General features: G+C 39.7%; 1 protein-coding gene across 2 annotated transcripts in view; it reads left to right on the top strand.

Annotated features, from left to right (window-relative positions):
* The first annotated feature begins 2,900 nt into the window (after positions 1–2,900).
* Positions 2,901–15,894, top strand: part of RASA1 (RAS p21 protein activator 1) — a 115,357-nt gene continuing 102,363 nt past the window's right edge. The window contains exon 1 of one of the 2 annotated variants that reach the window (XM_058727674.1): positions 2,901–3,646. In XM_058727674.1, coding sequence (XP_058583657.1) covers positions 3,132–3,646 — 515 coding nt within the window. In that variant the 5' untranslated portion in view covers positions 2,901–3,131. The remainder of the gene's footprint in view (positions 3,647–15,894) is intronic. The other variant, XM_058727667.1, reaches the window with a different exon arrangement.

The raw sequence follows: 15,894 nt of genomic DNA, 5'->3' as shown, positions 1-15,894 counted from the left end.
TAAAAGGAGTATATAAGATATTTGAAAATAACTCATGAATGATAAGTGGCAGTCTCTTTGGATAAAAAGGACAGCACAACTCTAAGATTGAATATATGGTAAGATATTGGTATTAGGTTGATACACAGATATAGTAGGTGTTTCGTACTAATTGAGTAATTGGTATCCGAAGATGTGAGCTGATCTAATCCAGTATTTGTTAAAAGGATGGAGACCTGTTCAAAGCCGTTGACATGGATGTCTAGCACTGGGCTAGGCAGTAGAACACATATTGTATTTGCAGTCTAGCTTCGTAGATACATAAATCTAAAAGTAACTAGAAAACGATGTGACTCAGTCTATAATTGGTGTTGGCCAATGAAATATTGGCTTTTAATTGCTAAAGAATTTCAAAAGGGGGAAGAAGACAATTCTGCAAATTAGAATAGTGAGCTTGACTTGGAATCTTAGGCGCATACAGAAGAAGTATGAGCACTCAGAGATCTGTGATAACAAGAGCTGGTCATAACTTGCCAATCCAGTGCCCTACATTCAAAGGCTGTTGTGGGTAATTGGGGTGAGAGTGTTGGAGGACTGAAGTGGTAATTCACTGTGGCTTTCAAGCACAGGCTACATGAAAATTTGTTGGCAGTTGGTGGAATATGCACTTTGAAGTTCTCTTCTTACTTTGAGGGTCTAAGTTTAAAAGAAAAAGAAAAACTGTTCTAATGGAGGCCACTGTAAGAAGTAGGACCAAAATTATTAAGTATTATGGAATTACTTCATTATGCATTTTCTCATTTCCCAACCTCCTTTCTAGAATAGTCCAGGGCTTAGCAACACAATACCTATTTCTGTTATCCACCTACCTAATGAATGGCATTGAGTTGGCTTTCTCATCTATTCTTGTTTCAGAACCATTTTTTAGGTATTGCATACCTCCTTCTTGATTAGCATACTATAGTATAGTGGTTCTTAAATGTGTAAACTTGGAGAGCCTAGTAAAAGATTCCTGTGATTTCTGATTCAGAGGGTCTGGGATGGAGCCAAGAATTTGTATTTCTAACAAGTTCCTAGGATAATGCTGGTCTAAGACCACTTTGTGACTAATCCATCTTTGCTCTCACAAGTGGTATGCTGTATAAGAGGTAAGCACAATGAAGTCCTCAGGATTACTTTCTAATCAACTTAGTCACTGATTTGGCAAATAGTGCTTATGCAAACTTATATAGGAAAGGAAAATATCTTGTGCATACCTTGCCACCTCTTTTAGTGGTCTTTTCCTTTTTTTCCTGGGCCTCTGTTATAGCCCCTACCCATCCCCTTCCTTATGTGCTTCTCTCTTGGTTTGATCATCGTTGGCAGAGAAAACATCCATCTCGAAGACCAATATTTAAAGGTATTTAATGTGGGATTCCTTCTGAGAGAATTAAAAAACAAAACAGTATCATTTGCCAAAGGGCAAATTGCACATACTGTAATTTCAAACAATGGTAATGATTCCTCCATCTATATGCATGCATGAGATAGTTTATACATAGTCCAGCATGAAAGACAAAACAAACCCCATCTCTCTGGCTATATTTAGGGTGAGAAAGCAGTTTATTGATAATTTTTGAAGCTATGCATAATTGTATATGGCACTTTGGAACCTTGGTATTTGCCTGGTTCAAGGTTCTCTATGCTTCACATGTGCATTGTGGAGCGTGCCCCGCTGTGTTCTGCACGCAAATGAACGTCACCCCTCCTCTCCACACATTAGTACCCAACATACCTGCGATGGCACTGGTGTGTGTGTTGGGCGGGAATAGAGACAGAGAGGTATGACAGGGGAGATGGCCATTGTGGGAAACAAAACAAAATGTGTAGTCTCAGAAATCGCACTTTACAACTATTATTTCCACCAAAATTTTTAGGTCACCCCATATTACTTCCCTACTTCGTTTGAGTTTCAGAACGTAGTTTAAAATTTCATTTTATTTTTTAATATGGAATGCAACGAAAACAAAAAAAAACAATTAATAGCTATGCCTCGAACTTCGAGGCAATCCCTCATCCCCGGGCTTCGCGTCCGGTTTCTGCACAGCTGGGTAAAGGTGTTTTTTTCTAGCAGTCAGGAAGCAGAGAACTGGCTTCGCGGCATCTTCCTTTCCCTTTTCCTCGGTTCCTTCCTCTCCACCCCTCCTGGTCCCTCCTTTCTCTCCTGCTTTCACAGTGCAGCACGGCCGCCTGCTCGGGTACCCACTCCTCCCCTCCGCCCATCAAACAAAACCCAGAGAGGCAGGCGCGCCCTGCCGCCGGCGACACCCACGGGAGAAACGGCCACACCACCACACGCTCGTACCACAGCGAAACAGTGAGCACGGCCGCGCACCGCGCGTCCCCGCCGCTTCCTTCCCTCCCGACGCTTCCTTTTCCTCCCTCCGGTCCCAGCGCCCTCACCCCCGCGCCAGGAACGCGCCTGCGCAGAAGTTGCCCTCGCCCTCCTCCCCCGCCCTTCCTTCCCTCGGCTCCTCCACTGGTGCCCCGCCTTCCTTTCTCTCTAGTCGGTTTCACTGAGCACTCCAGGTTGGGAGCAGTTCAGTCGATTTCCCCGCTACCCCGCCCCCCTTCCTCTTGGCTCCCCACCCCTCCCATCTCCAGCCCGGTGGAGGATGAAGCGGCTGCAGTGGCCCCAGCCCCAGCAGCGGCACCGGCGGTGGCTGCGGTGGGGGTGGCCGGAACTAGGGTGGTGAAGAAGCGGTGGCGGTGGCGGCGGTGGCTGAAGGAGCGGCAGCCGCCCCAGCCGCTTCCTCTGTGCTTCCCTTCCTCTTTAGTGCAGCCAGGAAGTTTTTCACTTCTGTGCATGTGTGTGTGTGTGTGTGTGTGTGTGTGTGCGTGAGTGTGGGTGTATAAGGTGAGGGCTTGGGGCGGCGTTTGTGCAGGCGTTGAGTTTTTTGCCCACTTCGCTTCCCGTAACCCGGGCAGCTCCGGAGCCGGGGCTGTGGCCCGAGGAGGGGGCGCGGCGGCGGGCTCTCTCCTTTTGTTGTTGTTTCCTCCGCCTGGGGAGCTGAAGGGGGGACGCGCCTGGGTGGGGCGGCTCGGAGCCCGGGCCTGGTGGCCCCCGGGGCTCCCGGGCGAGCTGGGTAGGGCAGAGTAGATCGGGCTTCAACATGATGGCGGCCGAGGCCGGCAGTGAGGAGGGCGGCCCGGTGACCGCCGGGGCAGCAGGAGGCGGCGCAGCCGCGGGCTCGAGTGCCTATCCGGCAGTATGTAGGGTGAAGATACCCGCGGCCCTGCCTGTGACTGCCGTACCCTATCCTGGGCTGGCGGAGACCGGAGTAGCCGGGAACCTGGCTGGCGGAGCCGCTTTGGGGTCAGGGTTCCTGGGAGCCGGGTCTGTGGCAGGGGCAATGGGGGGAGCCGGACTGTCAGGGGGAGGTGCTGCCGCTGGCGTGGCTGGCGCCGCTGCCGGACTTGGAGGAGAGACGGGTCTCACCAAGGGGACCACTTCGTTGCCTGCTGAGACCTTCGGGGCAGGCGGCGGATTCCCTCCTCTGCCGCCGCCTCCTCAGCTGCCCCCTTTGGGCGCCGGCCTGGGAACGGTGGACGAAGGTGACTCTCTGGATGGACCAGAATACGAGGAAGAAGAGGTCGCCATCCCGTTGACTGCTCCTCCAACTAACCAGTAAGTCAGGACAGCTGTTCAGGGACTGGGGAAGCTGGCTCCTGGAAAGAAGTGGGAAAACCTACCTCGTTCTTTCAGCTGTGATTTGTTCTGAAAAGTTTTGAAGCTTCAGGTTCCGCGCGTAGGAATTTAATTTGATAACTCATCTTCCCTGCGGGCATACTCCCTGGCGTCTTTGTATGTTTATTGTTACTCTGGGAAGACGTAAAGTTTTTAAGATGTGAAGCATGGGGAAAATGTGTATCCATTGAGAACCGGATATAGTTCTGCCCCTTCCAAATTTAGGTGGCGTCCTGGGATTCAGCTGAGCTTGCAGCTGCCAGGCAGTCGGAGTTTGTATTAACCTATGTGTGTATTCCCTGGTGAAGCCCGATTATTCGTCAGAAGCTTTGAATATACAAGTATTTGAATGAGTTTTGTACTGATAATCATTCGAAACATCCATTGGTCAGAACGCTTTGTTTCTGTGGCACTGCAAATCCCCATTTATGCCAATTGAAAGCATAGCGATGCAGCAGTCTTCACATCATTTATGAAGATGTGGGTCAGCGAGAAAGGAAAGGGTTCTGTGAATTACAGGTGTGATTAAGGGCCTATCCTCCAACAACGTCTGTAACTTAGGCTAAAGAATTCCCATTTATTATTAGTGTAATCTTTTACAGTTGAGACTTTGTAAGTACAGTTTTGAAGTAAAATAAAATTAAAAGTGTGCTTCTCTTCAACACTTTGTTGGTGATCAGTACAGTGTTATATTTGACAATTAGTTTTGACAGAATATTGCTGAACACATAGGGCAAATGGCTTTTTCAAATAGTGAGTACGTTTCCCTTCGTCAGCGAACATAGGTATGTATTTATAAAGGTGGACCTTGATGGGAGGAAAATGTTGATGGTAGTAAATAAATAAAAAGTGGTTAATGATGGCAAAACTGTTTTTATATAGATCACTCAAGTAAGTATTAATTGACCTTTAGATTTTGACACCCTTAGTGTATCAGAAAAAAAAGATTTGGTTCGTATGTTGACATTCACTATGGACAATTGAAAGGTTTGTTTGTTTTGGATAAGCTTTGGAGGATTTGGAAGGGACTTAAAAAATGAATTAGAAAAAGATTCTGTAATACTAATCCATTTTTGACTTCAGGCTACTTTTTTTGATACTTAAGGTGGAAAAGTAAAATTAGTCTTATTTATGTCAGCCACGATATAGCAGTATTGTATTCTTTTCATATTGTTAAATGAGAATTTAATTTTTTTGTCTGGTTTTATTCCAACTTGCCATACTATGTCTTTGTTTTATAGACTTCTGAAGGTGTTCTGGAAGTGTGAAAAATTTGAATTTTACAGCACTGTTTACACACCTCCAAGCCTTTTTGAAAGAATCAAATATTTAGGTGCCCACTACATTGCTCAGCACTGCAGTTATAATAAAGTGCAACTTTGCATACTGAAAGAATATTCAGTCTTATGCTAGTGTTCATAACGGAATTGCATTAGGCATGTTCAGTGTATTCTAAATTTTTTTAAAAAAGAATTTTGTAGAACAGTTTTAGTTTCACAGCAAAATTGCGTAGAAAATAATACAGTGTTCCCATTAAATTGATAATAATAAACATGAATGAGTACTTAGGAAAATTTGTGTTTGTGAGAAGTCCATTGTGTGAGATTTCCATCATTATTAGTATGTATTTTGGAATAAAAATATTTGTATGACTATTGAGAAATGTTCATGTTCTAAAAAGTATCCTCCATTTCTCCTATGTTTTTTAAATTTGTCACTGAGAAGTACAAATTTCCCTCTTTTCTTTATCTTAGATATCAGCCCAGAGTCACTGGAGGCAATACAGTGTAGTGGTTAAGCGTGCAAATTCTGAAGTTAGACAAGATTTGGGTTGGAATCCTGACTCTGCCACTTATAGCTGTGTGATCTTGGAAAGGTTAGTTTCCCCACCTGTAAAATAGGGATAATAATGGTACCTCCATCATATGGTCATCTTTAAGGTTTAATGAGAACCCAGAAGTTTTCAGCATAGTGCCTGGCGCATAGTAAGTGTTCAGTAAGTAGTATCCCTAAATAACAGTAATATTATTTTATTGTCATTAAATTGCCTACTAATTCTGTTGGTACAGGGACACCCTCACTAATCGTTACTTTAGAGAATGGTTTGAACTCCAAAGGCCTATCTACCATGATTAATTATTTTAAAAATTATGACTTTTTTTTTTTAATGTTTATTTTTGAGAGAGAGGGGCAGAGAGGGGGGCAGAGGATCCTAAGTGGGCTCTGTGCTGAGAGCAGAGCAAACTGTGAGGTCATGACCTGAGCTGAAGTTGGACACTTAACCAACTGAACTATCCAGGCATCCCTAAAAATTATGACTCCTTAAGGCTTCCAATAGGTTAAGTAGGTTTGGAGATGAAGTTCAGGTCTTTTCTATAAAGTTCTATTTCAAATTGAAACAAAAACTTTAATGATTTGGTTAAATAATGTCAAATCTTTTATAAAGCTATTGAAGAAATATTCTTGGATTAAATTAATATTTGTTTACTAGTGACTGGTCACCTTAGTTATTGGATAGCATGATATTAAGGAGGTTCGGGTCATAGGTTTGAGTCCATAGTAGTTTGTTAGAGTAGGATTCCCTGGTCACAGTATTCAACCGTGTATCCAGCTAGTTTGGTGCTGTTGGTCGCAAGAGAGTCAAATGACAATATGTAGATAGATAAGTACAAATATATTAATGCCATTCATATTTTGTACCTTGTTTTTCTGTGCATGGTGAATCATTGTCTCATGTGTATTACTGAGCATTTACATAAGTTGGGGTAAGGCTGGAGAAGTTTGTATAATTTTAACTATTACATTTATTTGAATATTTTGTTTTCACAAGTTTTGAGGAAAAAAACAATTAAAAAGCAATGAAATTCTCCCTGTGTATTTTTATGCTATAGAAGGTGCTCTATCTAAAACTAACAGATTTCCTTTTCAAGAGAGAGAAAAGTTAAAGGAGTTTGTCACTGGTAGGGCTTATGATTTTATGACCTGCTCTTAGTGGCCTTGGTTATTTTTTGCCTCTTCTCTAGAGGTAAGGGGTGACAGTAAAGGAGCATTGTTCCCTTAGTCCACCTTCAATTTTATGTAGAGACTTCTTAAATTTTTATTTTATGTTTCAGAGAAAGAGCATGCACACGCATGAACAGGGAAGGGACAAAAGAGAGGGAGAATCTTTTTTCTTTTAATTTTTTTTGTTTGTTTATTTTTGAGAGAGAGGGACAGACAGATCACAAGTGGGGGAGGGGCAGAGAGTGATGGGGACATAGAATCAGAAGCAGGCTCCAGGCCCTGAGCTGTCAGCTCCGACTTGGGGCTCAAACTCATGAACTGTGAGATCATGACCTGAGCTGAAGTCAGATGCTCAACTGGCTGAGCCACCAAGCACCCCAGAGAGAGAGAATCTTAAGCAGGCCTCGTGCCCTGAAGCAGGGCTCAATCTAAGGACTCATGACCTCAGCCAAAAAATCAGGAGTTTAATGGTTAACTAATGGTTAACTGACGGGGCCACCCAGCACCCCCTACATGTAGAGATTTTAAACTGTCACCTGCAGTAGCAGGATGCCCTTGGAATGAATCCAGTCCACAGATCTATATTGCGTGCTTTTGGTGTAGTTGGAACATTTAGTAAGTAGTTGCTACCATTTAAAAAATAGGAAGACGTCACATTTAAGAAGTCTTAGTTTCTAGCACACTTCCAAAATCACAGGATTTGGGGCTCCCTAGTTGCTGTTCCTGTTTGAGAGCAGATTGCCAGAGCTGAGTAATGGTTGCCCCTTTTAGGTGAATTCTGGGCTCTAGTTTGCGGTAGTCTCTACGAGGCTTGCTTTGCCTTTGGGATTATGTGCCTGGCATGTGGCATAGATCTTTCCTTGGACCTAATATGCCGGCTTGTCAACCCTGAAACTTGAAGGAAGAGGAAATAAGGAATGTTAAGTGGTACCTTTCTTTTCTTTAAAAAAAAATCCATCTCTACAAAAATAAAATCATAATTAAGCCAAATAATTATTAGAGGTTAATGTTAGGACATGTAGTATTTATTAACTTTGTCACTAATTGCATTATAACCATGGGTGAGTCATTTTTTCTTAATAAATGTAGGGGTGAGAATTGCAGAGATTAGTTAGGTACAGAGCGGTTGCTGACGAGGACCCAGATATTTTTTACAATATTTGTATGAATAGTAGAGCAGTGTAGTAGGTGCTTAATTTAAGAGATAAAAAAATGAGTTGGATGCCTTTTTCTCAAGTCTCTCTTTCTGGGAAGTTATAGATCTAGTAGGAAGTTAAGTAAACCAACTACTCTGATTCAGGCTAGATTAAGATAAATATCATGAGCGAAGCATGAGCAAAGAGTCATGGGCTTTAAAAGAATAAGAAATTTATATAATTAGGGTCAGTAAGTCTTTGAGGAAAAGTAGCAAGTATGTTATCCCGGCTGCTCAATTTATTTTCTAAACATGACCTTTTTGGTCCCCACTCTCTTTGCCTAATGATTATATCAGATAAAAAAGACTTAAAGGTTAAATGAGTATAAACTTTTGGCCCCAAGAGAAGAGTCTGTCCTACTGAACTCTTAATTACTTACCTGTGGTCTGGAAGGAGATTGAAGGAGGTGTCTGTAGTTACTGGGAATACAGAGCACGGCCAAAGGCTGGAATTGCTTTGGGTCATTGATAGGTACTTTGGGGAAATTAGGAAAGCATTATTGACAGAGATAAAAAGAAAAAGGACAGCTGTAAATTAGGAAGAAGAAAGGGAAAGCAAAATGCAGGCCTTTCTGGTTGCTTTACTCTTGTCTTTTTACTGGCCTTTAGGGGGTTGACAGACTGCCTTTAAGAGCAGCTCTAATACCCAAAAACAATACCTTGGTAGTGGTGAGGGGGACTTATGACAGTATTAATAATAACTGTTATTACTGCTGACATTTTTTGGTTGCTTACTACCTAACAAGAAATGTTCTAATTGGCTTACATGTGTTGGTTTAGTTATATATTGCTTCACTCCAAAACTAAATGTTTATCTGTTCTTGATTCTAAAGTTGGCAAGGCTTGATGGGGACTGCTGCATGTGTCATTTGTTGGCTATCATATCGAAGGTGGCTTCTTAATGATGCCTTAGCTGGGACGGCTGGAACAGCTGATGGATAGCCGGGACTATGGCTGCCTCTCTCCTTGTATACCCTTCATTCAGCCTTCCCCCTTAATTAGCTTGAGCTTCTCTACAACATGGCAGCTGGGTTTTGCGAGGGAGCATGTCAAGAGGGCAAGCCTCATTGTGCCAACACGTATCAAGTCTCTGTGTTCTTCAGTGTTTGCTGATGTTCCAATGGCCAGTGCTAATAAACATGACCCAGTTTAGAGTTAGTATGGGTGGGACTGCATCACTACCGGAAGGTGAGATTTGTTGAGGGCATCAAAGTAACAGCCTACTTCCTATGTTACTCATTTACATGTAATATAGATAATACTAGGATAGGAGTGGTGAGGGATGAAGTGGGAGAAAGGGCAAGTACTTAAAAATTCTTCCCTTAGGCTTGACGTGGTAAATTGTCTTTCATTAAATGATTCAGATAGCCTCACAGTAAGTAGATTTTGTTTCTGACCACCATTATCTTAATTTTAAAGCAAGTTATGGAGAATGGATGCTATTATCGCTCATTGTTTGAATGTTCAGTGTGTGTATGGTAGGTGTATCATCTTGAAATCACCTGCAGTACATTTCAATTGTGGGCTAAGTTAGAAACAGTTATCAGATACAATTTACTGGTAACTTCTCCCTATGTCTAATCATTATCTCAACAGGATTTGGGGCATAATTTTAGGCACTTCAGTGATTTTTGTGAATAAAACAATGAACATTTTAGGGGGCAGAAATATAAAAGAATGTACAGTCTACTTGAGAGATGAGGCATTAATGACAGAGACATAAGATGAGAAAATTAATCTTAAAGATGTGTGGTACAGATACATTTTTCAAATTAGGAGATGTGGAAGGATTTAAGAATGAAAGTATCTGAATGAATAAATTGAAATTTCATACTGTAATCCTCTTAGTGGAGTTTTACAGAAAGTTTGAATAGTTTTTGTAGTATTGTTTATTTGATATTATAATCATAAAAGTGGTATTCATAGATACATAGTGTTTAAGTGGTAGATGAAACTCTCATTTGCCGAGATGCAGAAGCAGACTGGCAGACAGCCCGTATGCAGAACTAGAGTGGTTTGGTTAAAGTCACATAGCTAGGTAGTGGCAGAACTGGCACAGAATCCAGTTCCCATAATTTTTCAGATATGTTTAGATTTGAGAAATATTTATAATGAATTTGGGTGGGGGGAGGAAGGTAGAGGCCCAGGATTGACTAGTCCTTTACTCTTTGCTGGGCACTTTACATAGATTATTTTGTTTAACTCTCACAGCTACACAATGAGAATAGATATTCTTCTCATTTTTAGTGTTCAGAAAACTGAGTGATGGAATTCTAATACAAATATTATACTTTTTCCTTTGTCTTGCCTCCTTCCATTAAGTATAATACGTACTATGCACACTCATAGAAAACATATACTTAAAGGCTGGCTGGTCACTGAGTATTATGGACTGAATTCTGTCCCATTAAAACTCCTAGGGTTGAAGCCCTAACCCCATGTGGTGATTTATGTATACGGCCTTTAAAGAGGTAATTAAGATTAAATGAGGTCATAATGGTGCGTCCATAATCCTGTTGGACCTTATAAGAAGGGGAAGAGATACCAGCAATGCACATGCACAGAGAAAAGGACATGTGAATTCACAGTGAGAAGGTGGCCATCTGAAGCCAAGGAGAGTGGCCTGATTAGAAAGCACCTCTGTTTTCACTTTAACTTGGACTCAGCCTCCAGAACTATGAGAAAATAAGTTTTTGTTATTTAAGCAATTCAGTCTGTGGTATTTTGTGAAGGCAGTGCAAGCTGACTGATAGGATACACTAGATAACCCTGCCTCTTTAAAAATGGCTTTGGGTGATTTTGGAGCAGATTAGATGCACATTTACTACTTGAGAAATAAGGTCCTCATTTTTTTTTTTTTTATTCCTATCTTTCACTGTAGAAAAGAAATACTTCCCTTATACTTTACCTTCTTTTCTTATGTGTTAGTGATGTCTACCCTGTGTTGAAAGATGGAAAAATTATTTAAATGCATGTCTGATTATTATAGTGTGAAAAGATCCTACATATGACCATGAGTGGTAGCCAGGGAAAATCCTGTGGGGGAGACATTACTCCAGCAAAATTTCTGTATTCACTCTGTGTTCATTGTTGTATTATTCAGTGTTACTTTTTCATGTATGTATACATGCATATCTTTATTATTATTTTGTCTGGATGTCAATAAGATAAATACCTGCTCAGTGTTTATCAAGCTAGATTCTCAGTTTATTACAAAAGATATAACTCAGGAACAGTCAAATGGAAGAGAATCATGGGACAAGTTATGTAGAAAAGGGTACAGAGCTTCTGTGCTGTCATGGGGTATTCCACTCCTCAAACCGCTCTCCCACCTCCATGTGTTCACTAACTGGAAGCTCTTTCAGTGTTACTTTTGAAATTGTCTTTCTCCTACGTATCTCTCTGAAGCTTAAGGGAGAGACCTAGAGATCTCTCTCAACTCTTAAGTCTCTTTGTAGGTTCAACCTGCTAGACTGCATTCACAGCTAAAACGCTTGTATAATAGACCATGTCTCTTCTCCATCTATGTCTATCTATCTGCCTATTGATTTATCTCTCAGATTTTAAAATTAAACTTTTAATTTTGAGGTAATTGTGTAATTTCACATTTAGTTGGAAGAAATAATACAAAGCATGTGTCCTTCACCATTTTTCCTTAGTGGCAACATCTGGTATGACAACTAGGAAATTGACCTTGATTTCGTTGGCTTGGCATACAGTCATGTGTGTGTCTTATATGTTTAGTGTGCATTTAGTTGTGTGCAGTTTTATCACATATGTAGATTTGTGTAACCATCACCTCAGTAAATATAAAGAACATTTTCATCACCACCCGGGTTCTTTGTGCTGCCTTTTTATAACCAAGCTCACCTACTTCCTCCTCTCCCTCATCTCTAATTCCTGGCAGCCACTAGTCTGTTTTTCCTTTTGTTGCTTCAAAAATGTTATCAAACAAAGAAACAAAACACAAAAAAACTACGTTGTACAGGTGGAATCATATAGCATGCAACCTTTTAGGACTAGCATTTGTTTTTCAACATAATTCCCTCAAGATTCACTCAAGGTGTTGCATGTATCAATATTTTGTTCCTTTTTGTTTGCTGAGGAGTATTTCATAGTATGGATGTAGGACAGTTTAGCCATTCACCCTTTGGAGAACATTTGGATTATTTCCAGTTTTGATTATTAGGGGAAAAAAGCTGCTATGAACATTTGTGTTTATGTTTTCACGTGAAAAAAAAGTTTTCATGAGTGCACTTGGCTGGATTGTGTGGTAATTGCATGTTCAGTTTTATGAGAAACTGCAGATCTGTTTTCTAGAGTGGGTGTATCTGTTTACATTCTGACCAGCAACGTATGAATGATGCAGATTATATCTTCACCAACATTTGATATGGTCATAATTTTTTATTTTAGGTATTCTCATAGGTGTTTAGTGATCTCACTATGTTTTGTTGTTGTTGTTGTTGTTGTTGTTGTTGTTGTTGTTTGGTTTTTTTTTGAGAATGTGGGGATAGAGGATCTGAAGCGGGGCGGGGTTGGGGAGGCTCCCTGATGACAGCCGAGAGCCTGATGTGGGGCTTGAACTCAGTAACCATGAGTTCATGACCTGAGCCCGAAGTCTGAGCCACCTGGGTGCATTGGTTGTAATTTGTATTTCTCTAATGGCTGAGGATGTTAAAAATCTTTTCATATGCTAACTTGCTATCTGTATGTCCTGTTAGGTGAAATGTTTGTTCGTACCTTTTGCCCATTTTCCAAATTGGGTTGTTTTATTGTTGAGTTTTGAGAATTCTAAATATTAGGCATTTGTCTGCTATGTGCAAATACTTTCTTCTGTTCGGTAGCTTGTCTTTTTTTCCTTTTAACAAGGTCTTTCTATGTGAAAAAGTTTTTAAATTTTTTTTAAAGTTTATTTATTTTAAGACAGTGCAAGCAGAGGAGGGGCAGAGGAAGGGAGAGAGAGAATTCCAAACAGGCTCTCATCAGTCTTGAACTCCTGAACCATGAGAAAATGACCTGAGCCGAAATCAAAAGTCAGATGCTTAACTGACTGAGCCACCCAGGTGCTCCAAAAGTTTTTAATTTTGAGGAGACTTCATTTATTAATATTTCCTTTTGGAGGCAAGTCTAAGTAAGAACTCTTCACCTAGCCTAGGTCTCAAAAGTTTTCTACTATGATGTTTTATAAAAGTTTTATAGTTTAATGATATAATGTTAAGTCCATGATCTATTTTGATTTCATTTTTATAAGAGATAAGATGTTTAAATTGAGGTTCCTGTTTTGCCTATGGATATCCAGTTGCTCCAGCACCATTTGTTGAAAAGGTAAATATCCTTCCTTTATTGAAGTGGTTTTGCACTTTTGTCAAAAATCAATTGGCCATGTATGTGTGGCTTTACTACTGGGTTCTCTGTTGAGTTCTCTTCGTTTATATGTCTCTATCTGCTAATATCACACTCTTGATTACTATAGCTGTGTAGTAAACCTTAATATCAGGTAGAGTTGTTCCTCTCACTTTTCAATATGGTTTAGTTATTCTAAGCTTGTGTCTTTACATAAAAATTTTATAACAAGCTTATCCATATTTGGACCAAAGCGTGTCCACACTTGTACAAAAACTTTGCTGAGATTTTCAAAGGATTTGTATTAAACCTATAGATCAGTTTGGGAATTGATATCTTTGCTATATTTAATGACATGCCTTCATTTTTTTAGGTCTTCCTTGATTTCTTTAATCAGTGTTTTGTAATATCAAATCCTAATGTATACTAATTGTTAAATTTATACTTAATTATAATGTTTTTTGTTTTCTCTGGAGCAATTTTGTGAATATTGTTATGTTTTTTATTTCATTTTCCACATGTTCATTACTAATACATAGAAATAAGATTGATTTTTGCATTGGTCCTGTACTCTTTGACCTTGCTAAAATTACCTTTTAGTGTCTAGAGGTTTTTTTTAACAGATTCCTTGGAATTTTCTACATAGACATGTCAACTGCAAATAGGGACAGCTTTCTTTCTCATCTGTATACCTTTTATTTCTTATTGTGGTGGCTAGAACTTACAGTTCTGTATTGACTAGGAGTGGTGAGAGCAGACATCCTTGCTTTGTTCCTTGCCTTAGGTGGAAAGCATTTAGTATTTCATCATTAAGTATGTTTTTTTTTAAATATTTATTTTTGAGAGAGAGAGCGCAAGTGGGAGAGGGGCAGAGAGAGAGGGAGACACAGAATCCACAGCAGGCTCCAGGCTCTGAGCTGTCAGCACAGAGCCTGATGCTGTGCTGGGACTCGTGAACTATGAGATCATGACCTCAGCCGAAGTTGGATGCTTAACTGACTGAGCCACCCAGGCGCCCCAAATATGATGTTAAGTATAGGTTTTTGGGGGGTGTAGTTGGGTAGATCCTCTATCAAGTCAAGGTAGGTCACCTGTCTGCCTAGTTTTATTGAGAGTTTTTATTTTGAATGGATGCTGGATTTTGTCAAATTCTTTTTCTGACTCAATTTATATGATAGGATTTTTTTCTTTAGTTTGTTGATATTGGAGATTACGCTGATTTTTTTTTGTTTTAATGTTGAACCAGCCTTGCAAACATGGAATAAATTGCATGTGGTTTGGATGTGTAATGTTTTCACATATTGCTGGATTTAGGTTGTTGATTTGTTTGAGAACTTTTGTGTCTAAGTTCATGAGAGATACTGGCTTGCAGCTTGTGGTATCTTTGTCTTGTTTCAGTATATGGATGATTCAGGCATCACAGAACGAGCTAGGACACTTTCCTTCCTTTTCTAATCGTTAGAAGAGTTTGTGAAGTATTGGTATTCTTTAAATATTTGGTAGAATTCTCTGGTGAAAACATCACAGCCTGGGACTTTTTTCTTTTGTTTTTGAGATTTAAAATTATGAATTCATTTTTTAGTGATTATAGGATTATACATAATATTTGTTTTGGTTGAATTTTGATAATACAAATGGTCCCTGACTTAAGATTTTTCGACTTTATGATGGTGTGAAAATGATATGCATTCAATAGAGACCGTACTTGGCATTTTGATTTTTTCCTGGCCTTAGCAATACGTGGTAGGATTCTTTCTCGTGATGCTGGGCAGCAGCAGTGAGTCATAGCTCCCTGTGAGCCATGCATTCACGAGGGTAAACAGCCACAACTGATACACTTAAAAAGAATTCTGTACCCTTAAAACCATTCTGTTTTTCACTTTCAGTATAGTATTCAATAAACTACATGAGGTATTATTCAACACTTTTTTTTTTTTTTAATAAAATAGGCTTTGCATTAGATGATTTTGCCCAATTATAGGCTAATGTGTTTTGAGGATGTTTAATGTAGGGGGGCTAAGCTGTGATGTTTAGTAGCTAGGTACATTAAATGAATTTTTGATTTATGATATTTTTAACTTACAGTGAGGTTATTGGATATAGCCCTATCATAAGTAGAGGAAGGTCTGTATGTGGTTTTTGAGGAATGGATTCATTTGTTTTAATTAGTCTAATTTTGGAGCAAACTTGTTGCTATTTCCTAATTATCCTTTTAATGGCTCTACAATGTTCAATTATATTTTCTTTAATGCTGATGTTGATCATTTATGTCTTCTCTCATTTTTGTTTTGTTGGTCTTGCTAGAGATTTATCAATTTTATTAATTTTTTCAAAGGATTAGCTTTTTCATTGATTTTTCTCTGTGGTTTTCTTGTTTTCTGTTTTACTGATTTTTGCTTTTATTTTTATTATTTCCCTTCTTATTGCTTTGGGTTTATTTTACTCCTATTTTTTTTAGTTTCTTGAGGTAGGGATTTAAGATTGATTTGAGACTTTCTTTTTGCTCATGTTATAAGCTCATGTAATAATGCTCTACCTTTTCCTCTTGGCACTGCTTTAGTTGTGTCACACATCTTTTGATGTTGTGTCTTCTATGTTGTCTTTTCATTTTTTATTCAATTCTGTGTTTCTTTTTTAATTTACT

The sequence above is a fragment of the Neofelis nebulosa genome, chromosome 1 (assembly GCF_028018385.1).
Source record: "Neofelis nebulosa isolate mNeoNeb1 chromosome 1, mNeoNeb1.pri, whole genome shotgun sequence".
Lineage (NCBI taxonomy): Eukaryota > Metazoa > Chordata > Mammalia > Carnivora > Felidae > Neofelis > Neofelis nebulosa.
Note: the sequence above shows the minus strand (reverse complement) of the source record. Positions and strands in the feature narration are given on the sequence as shown.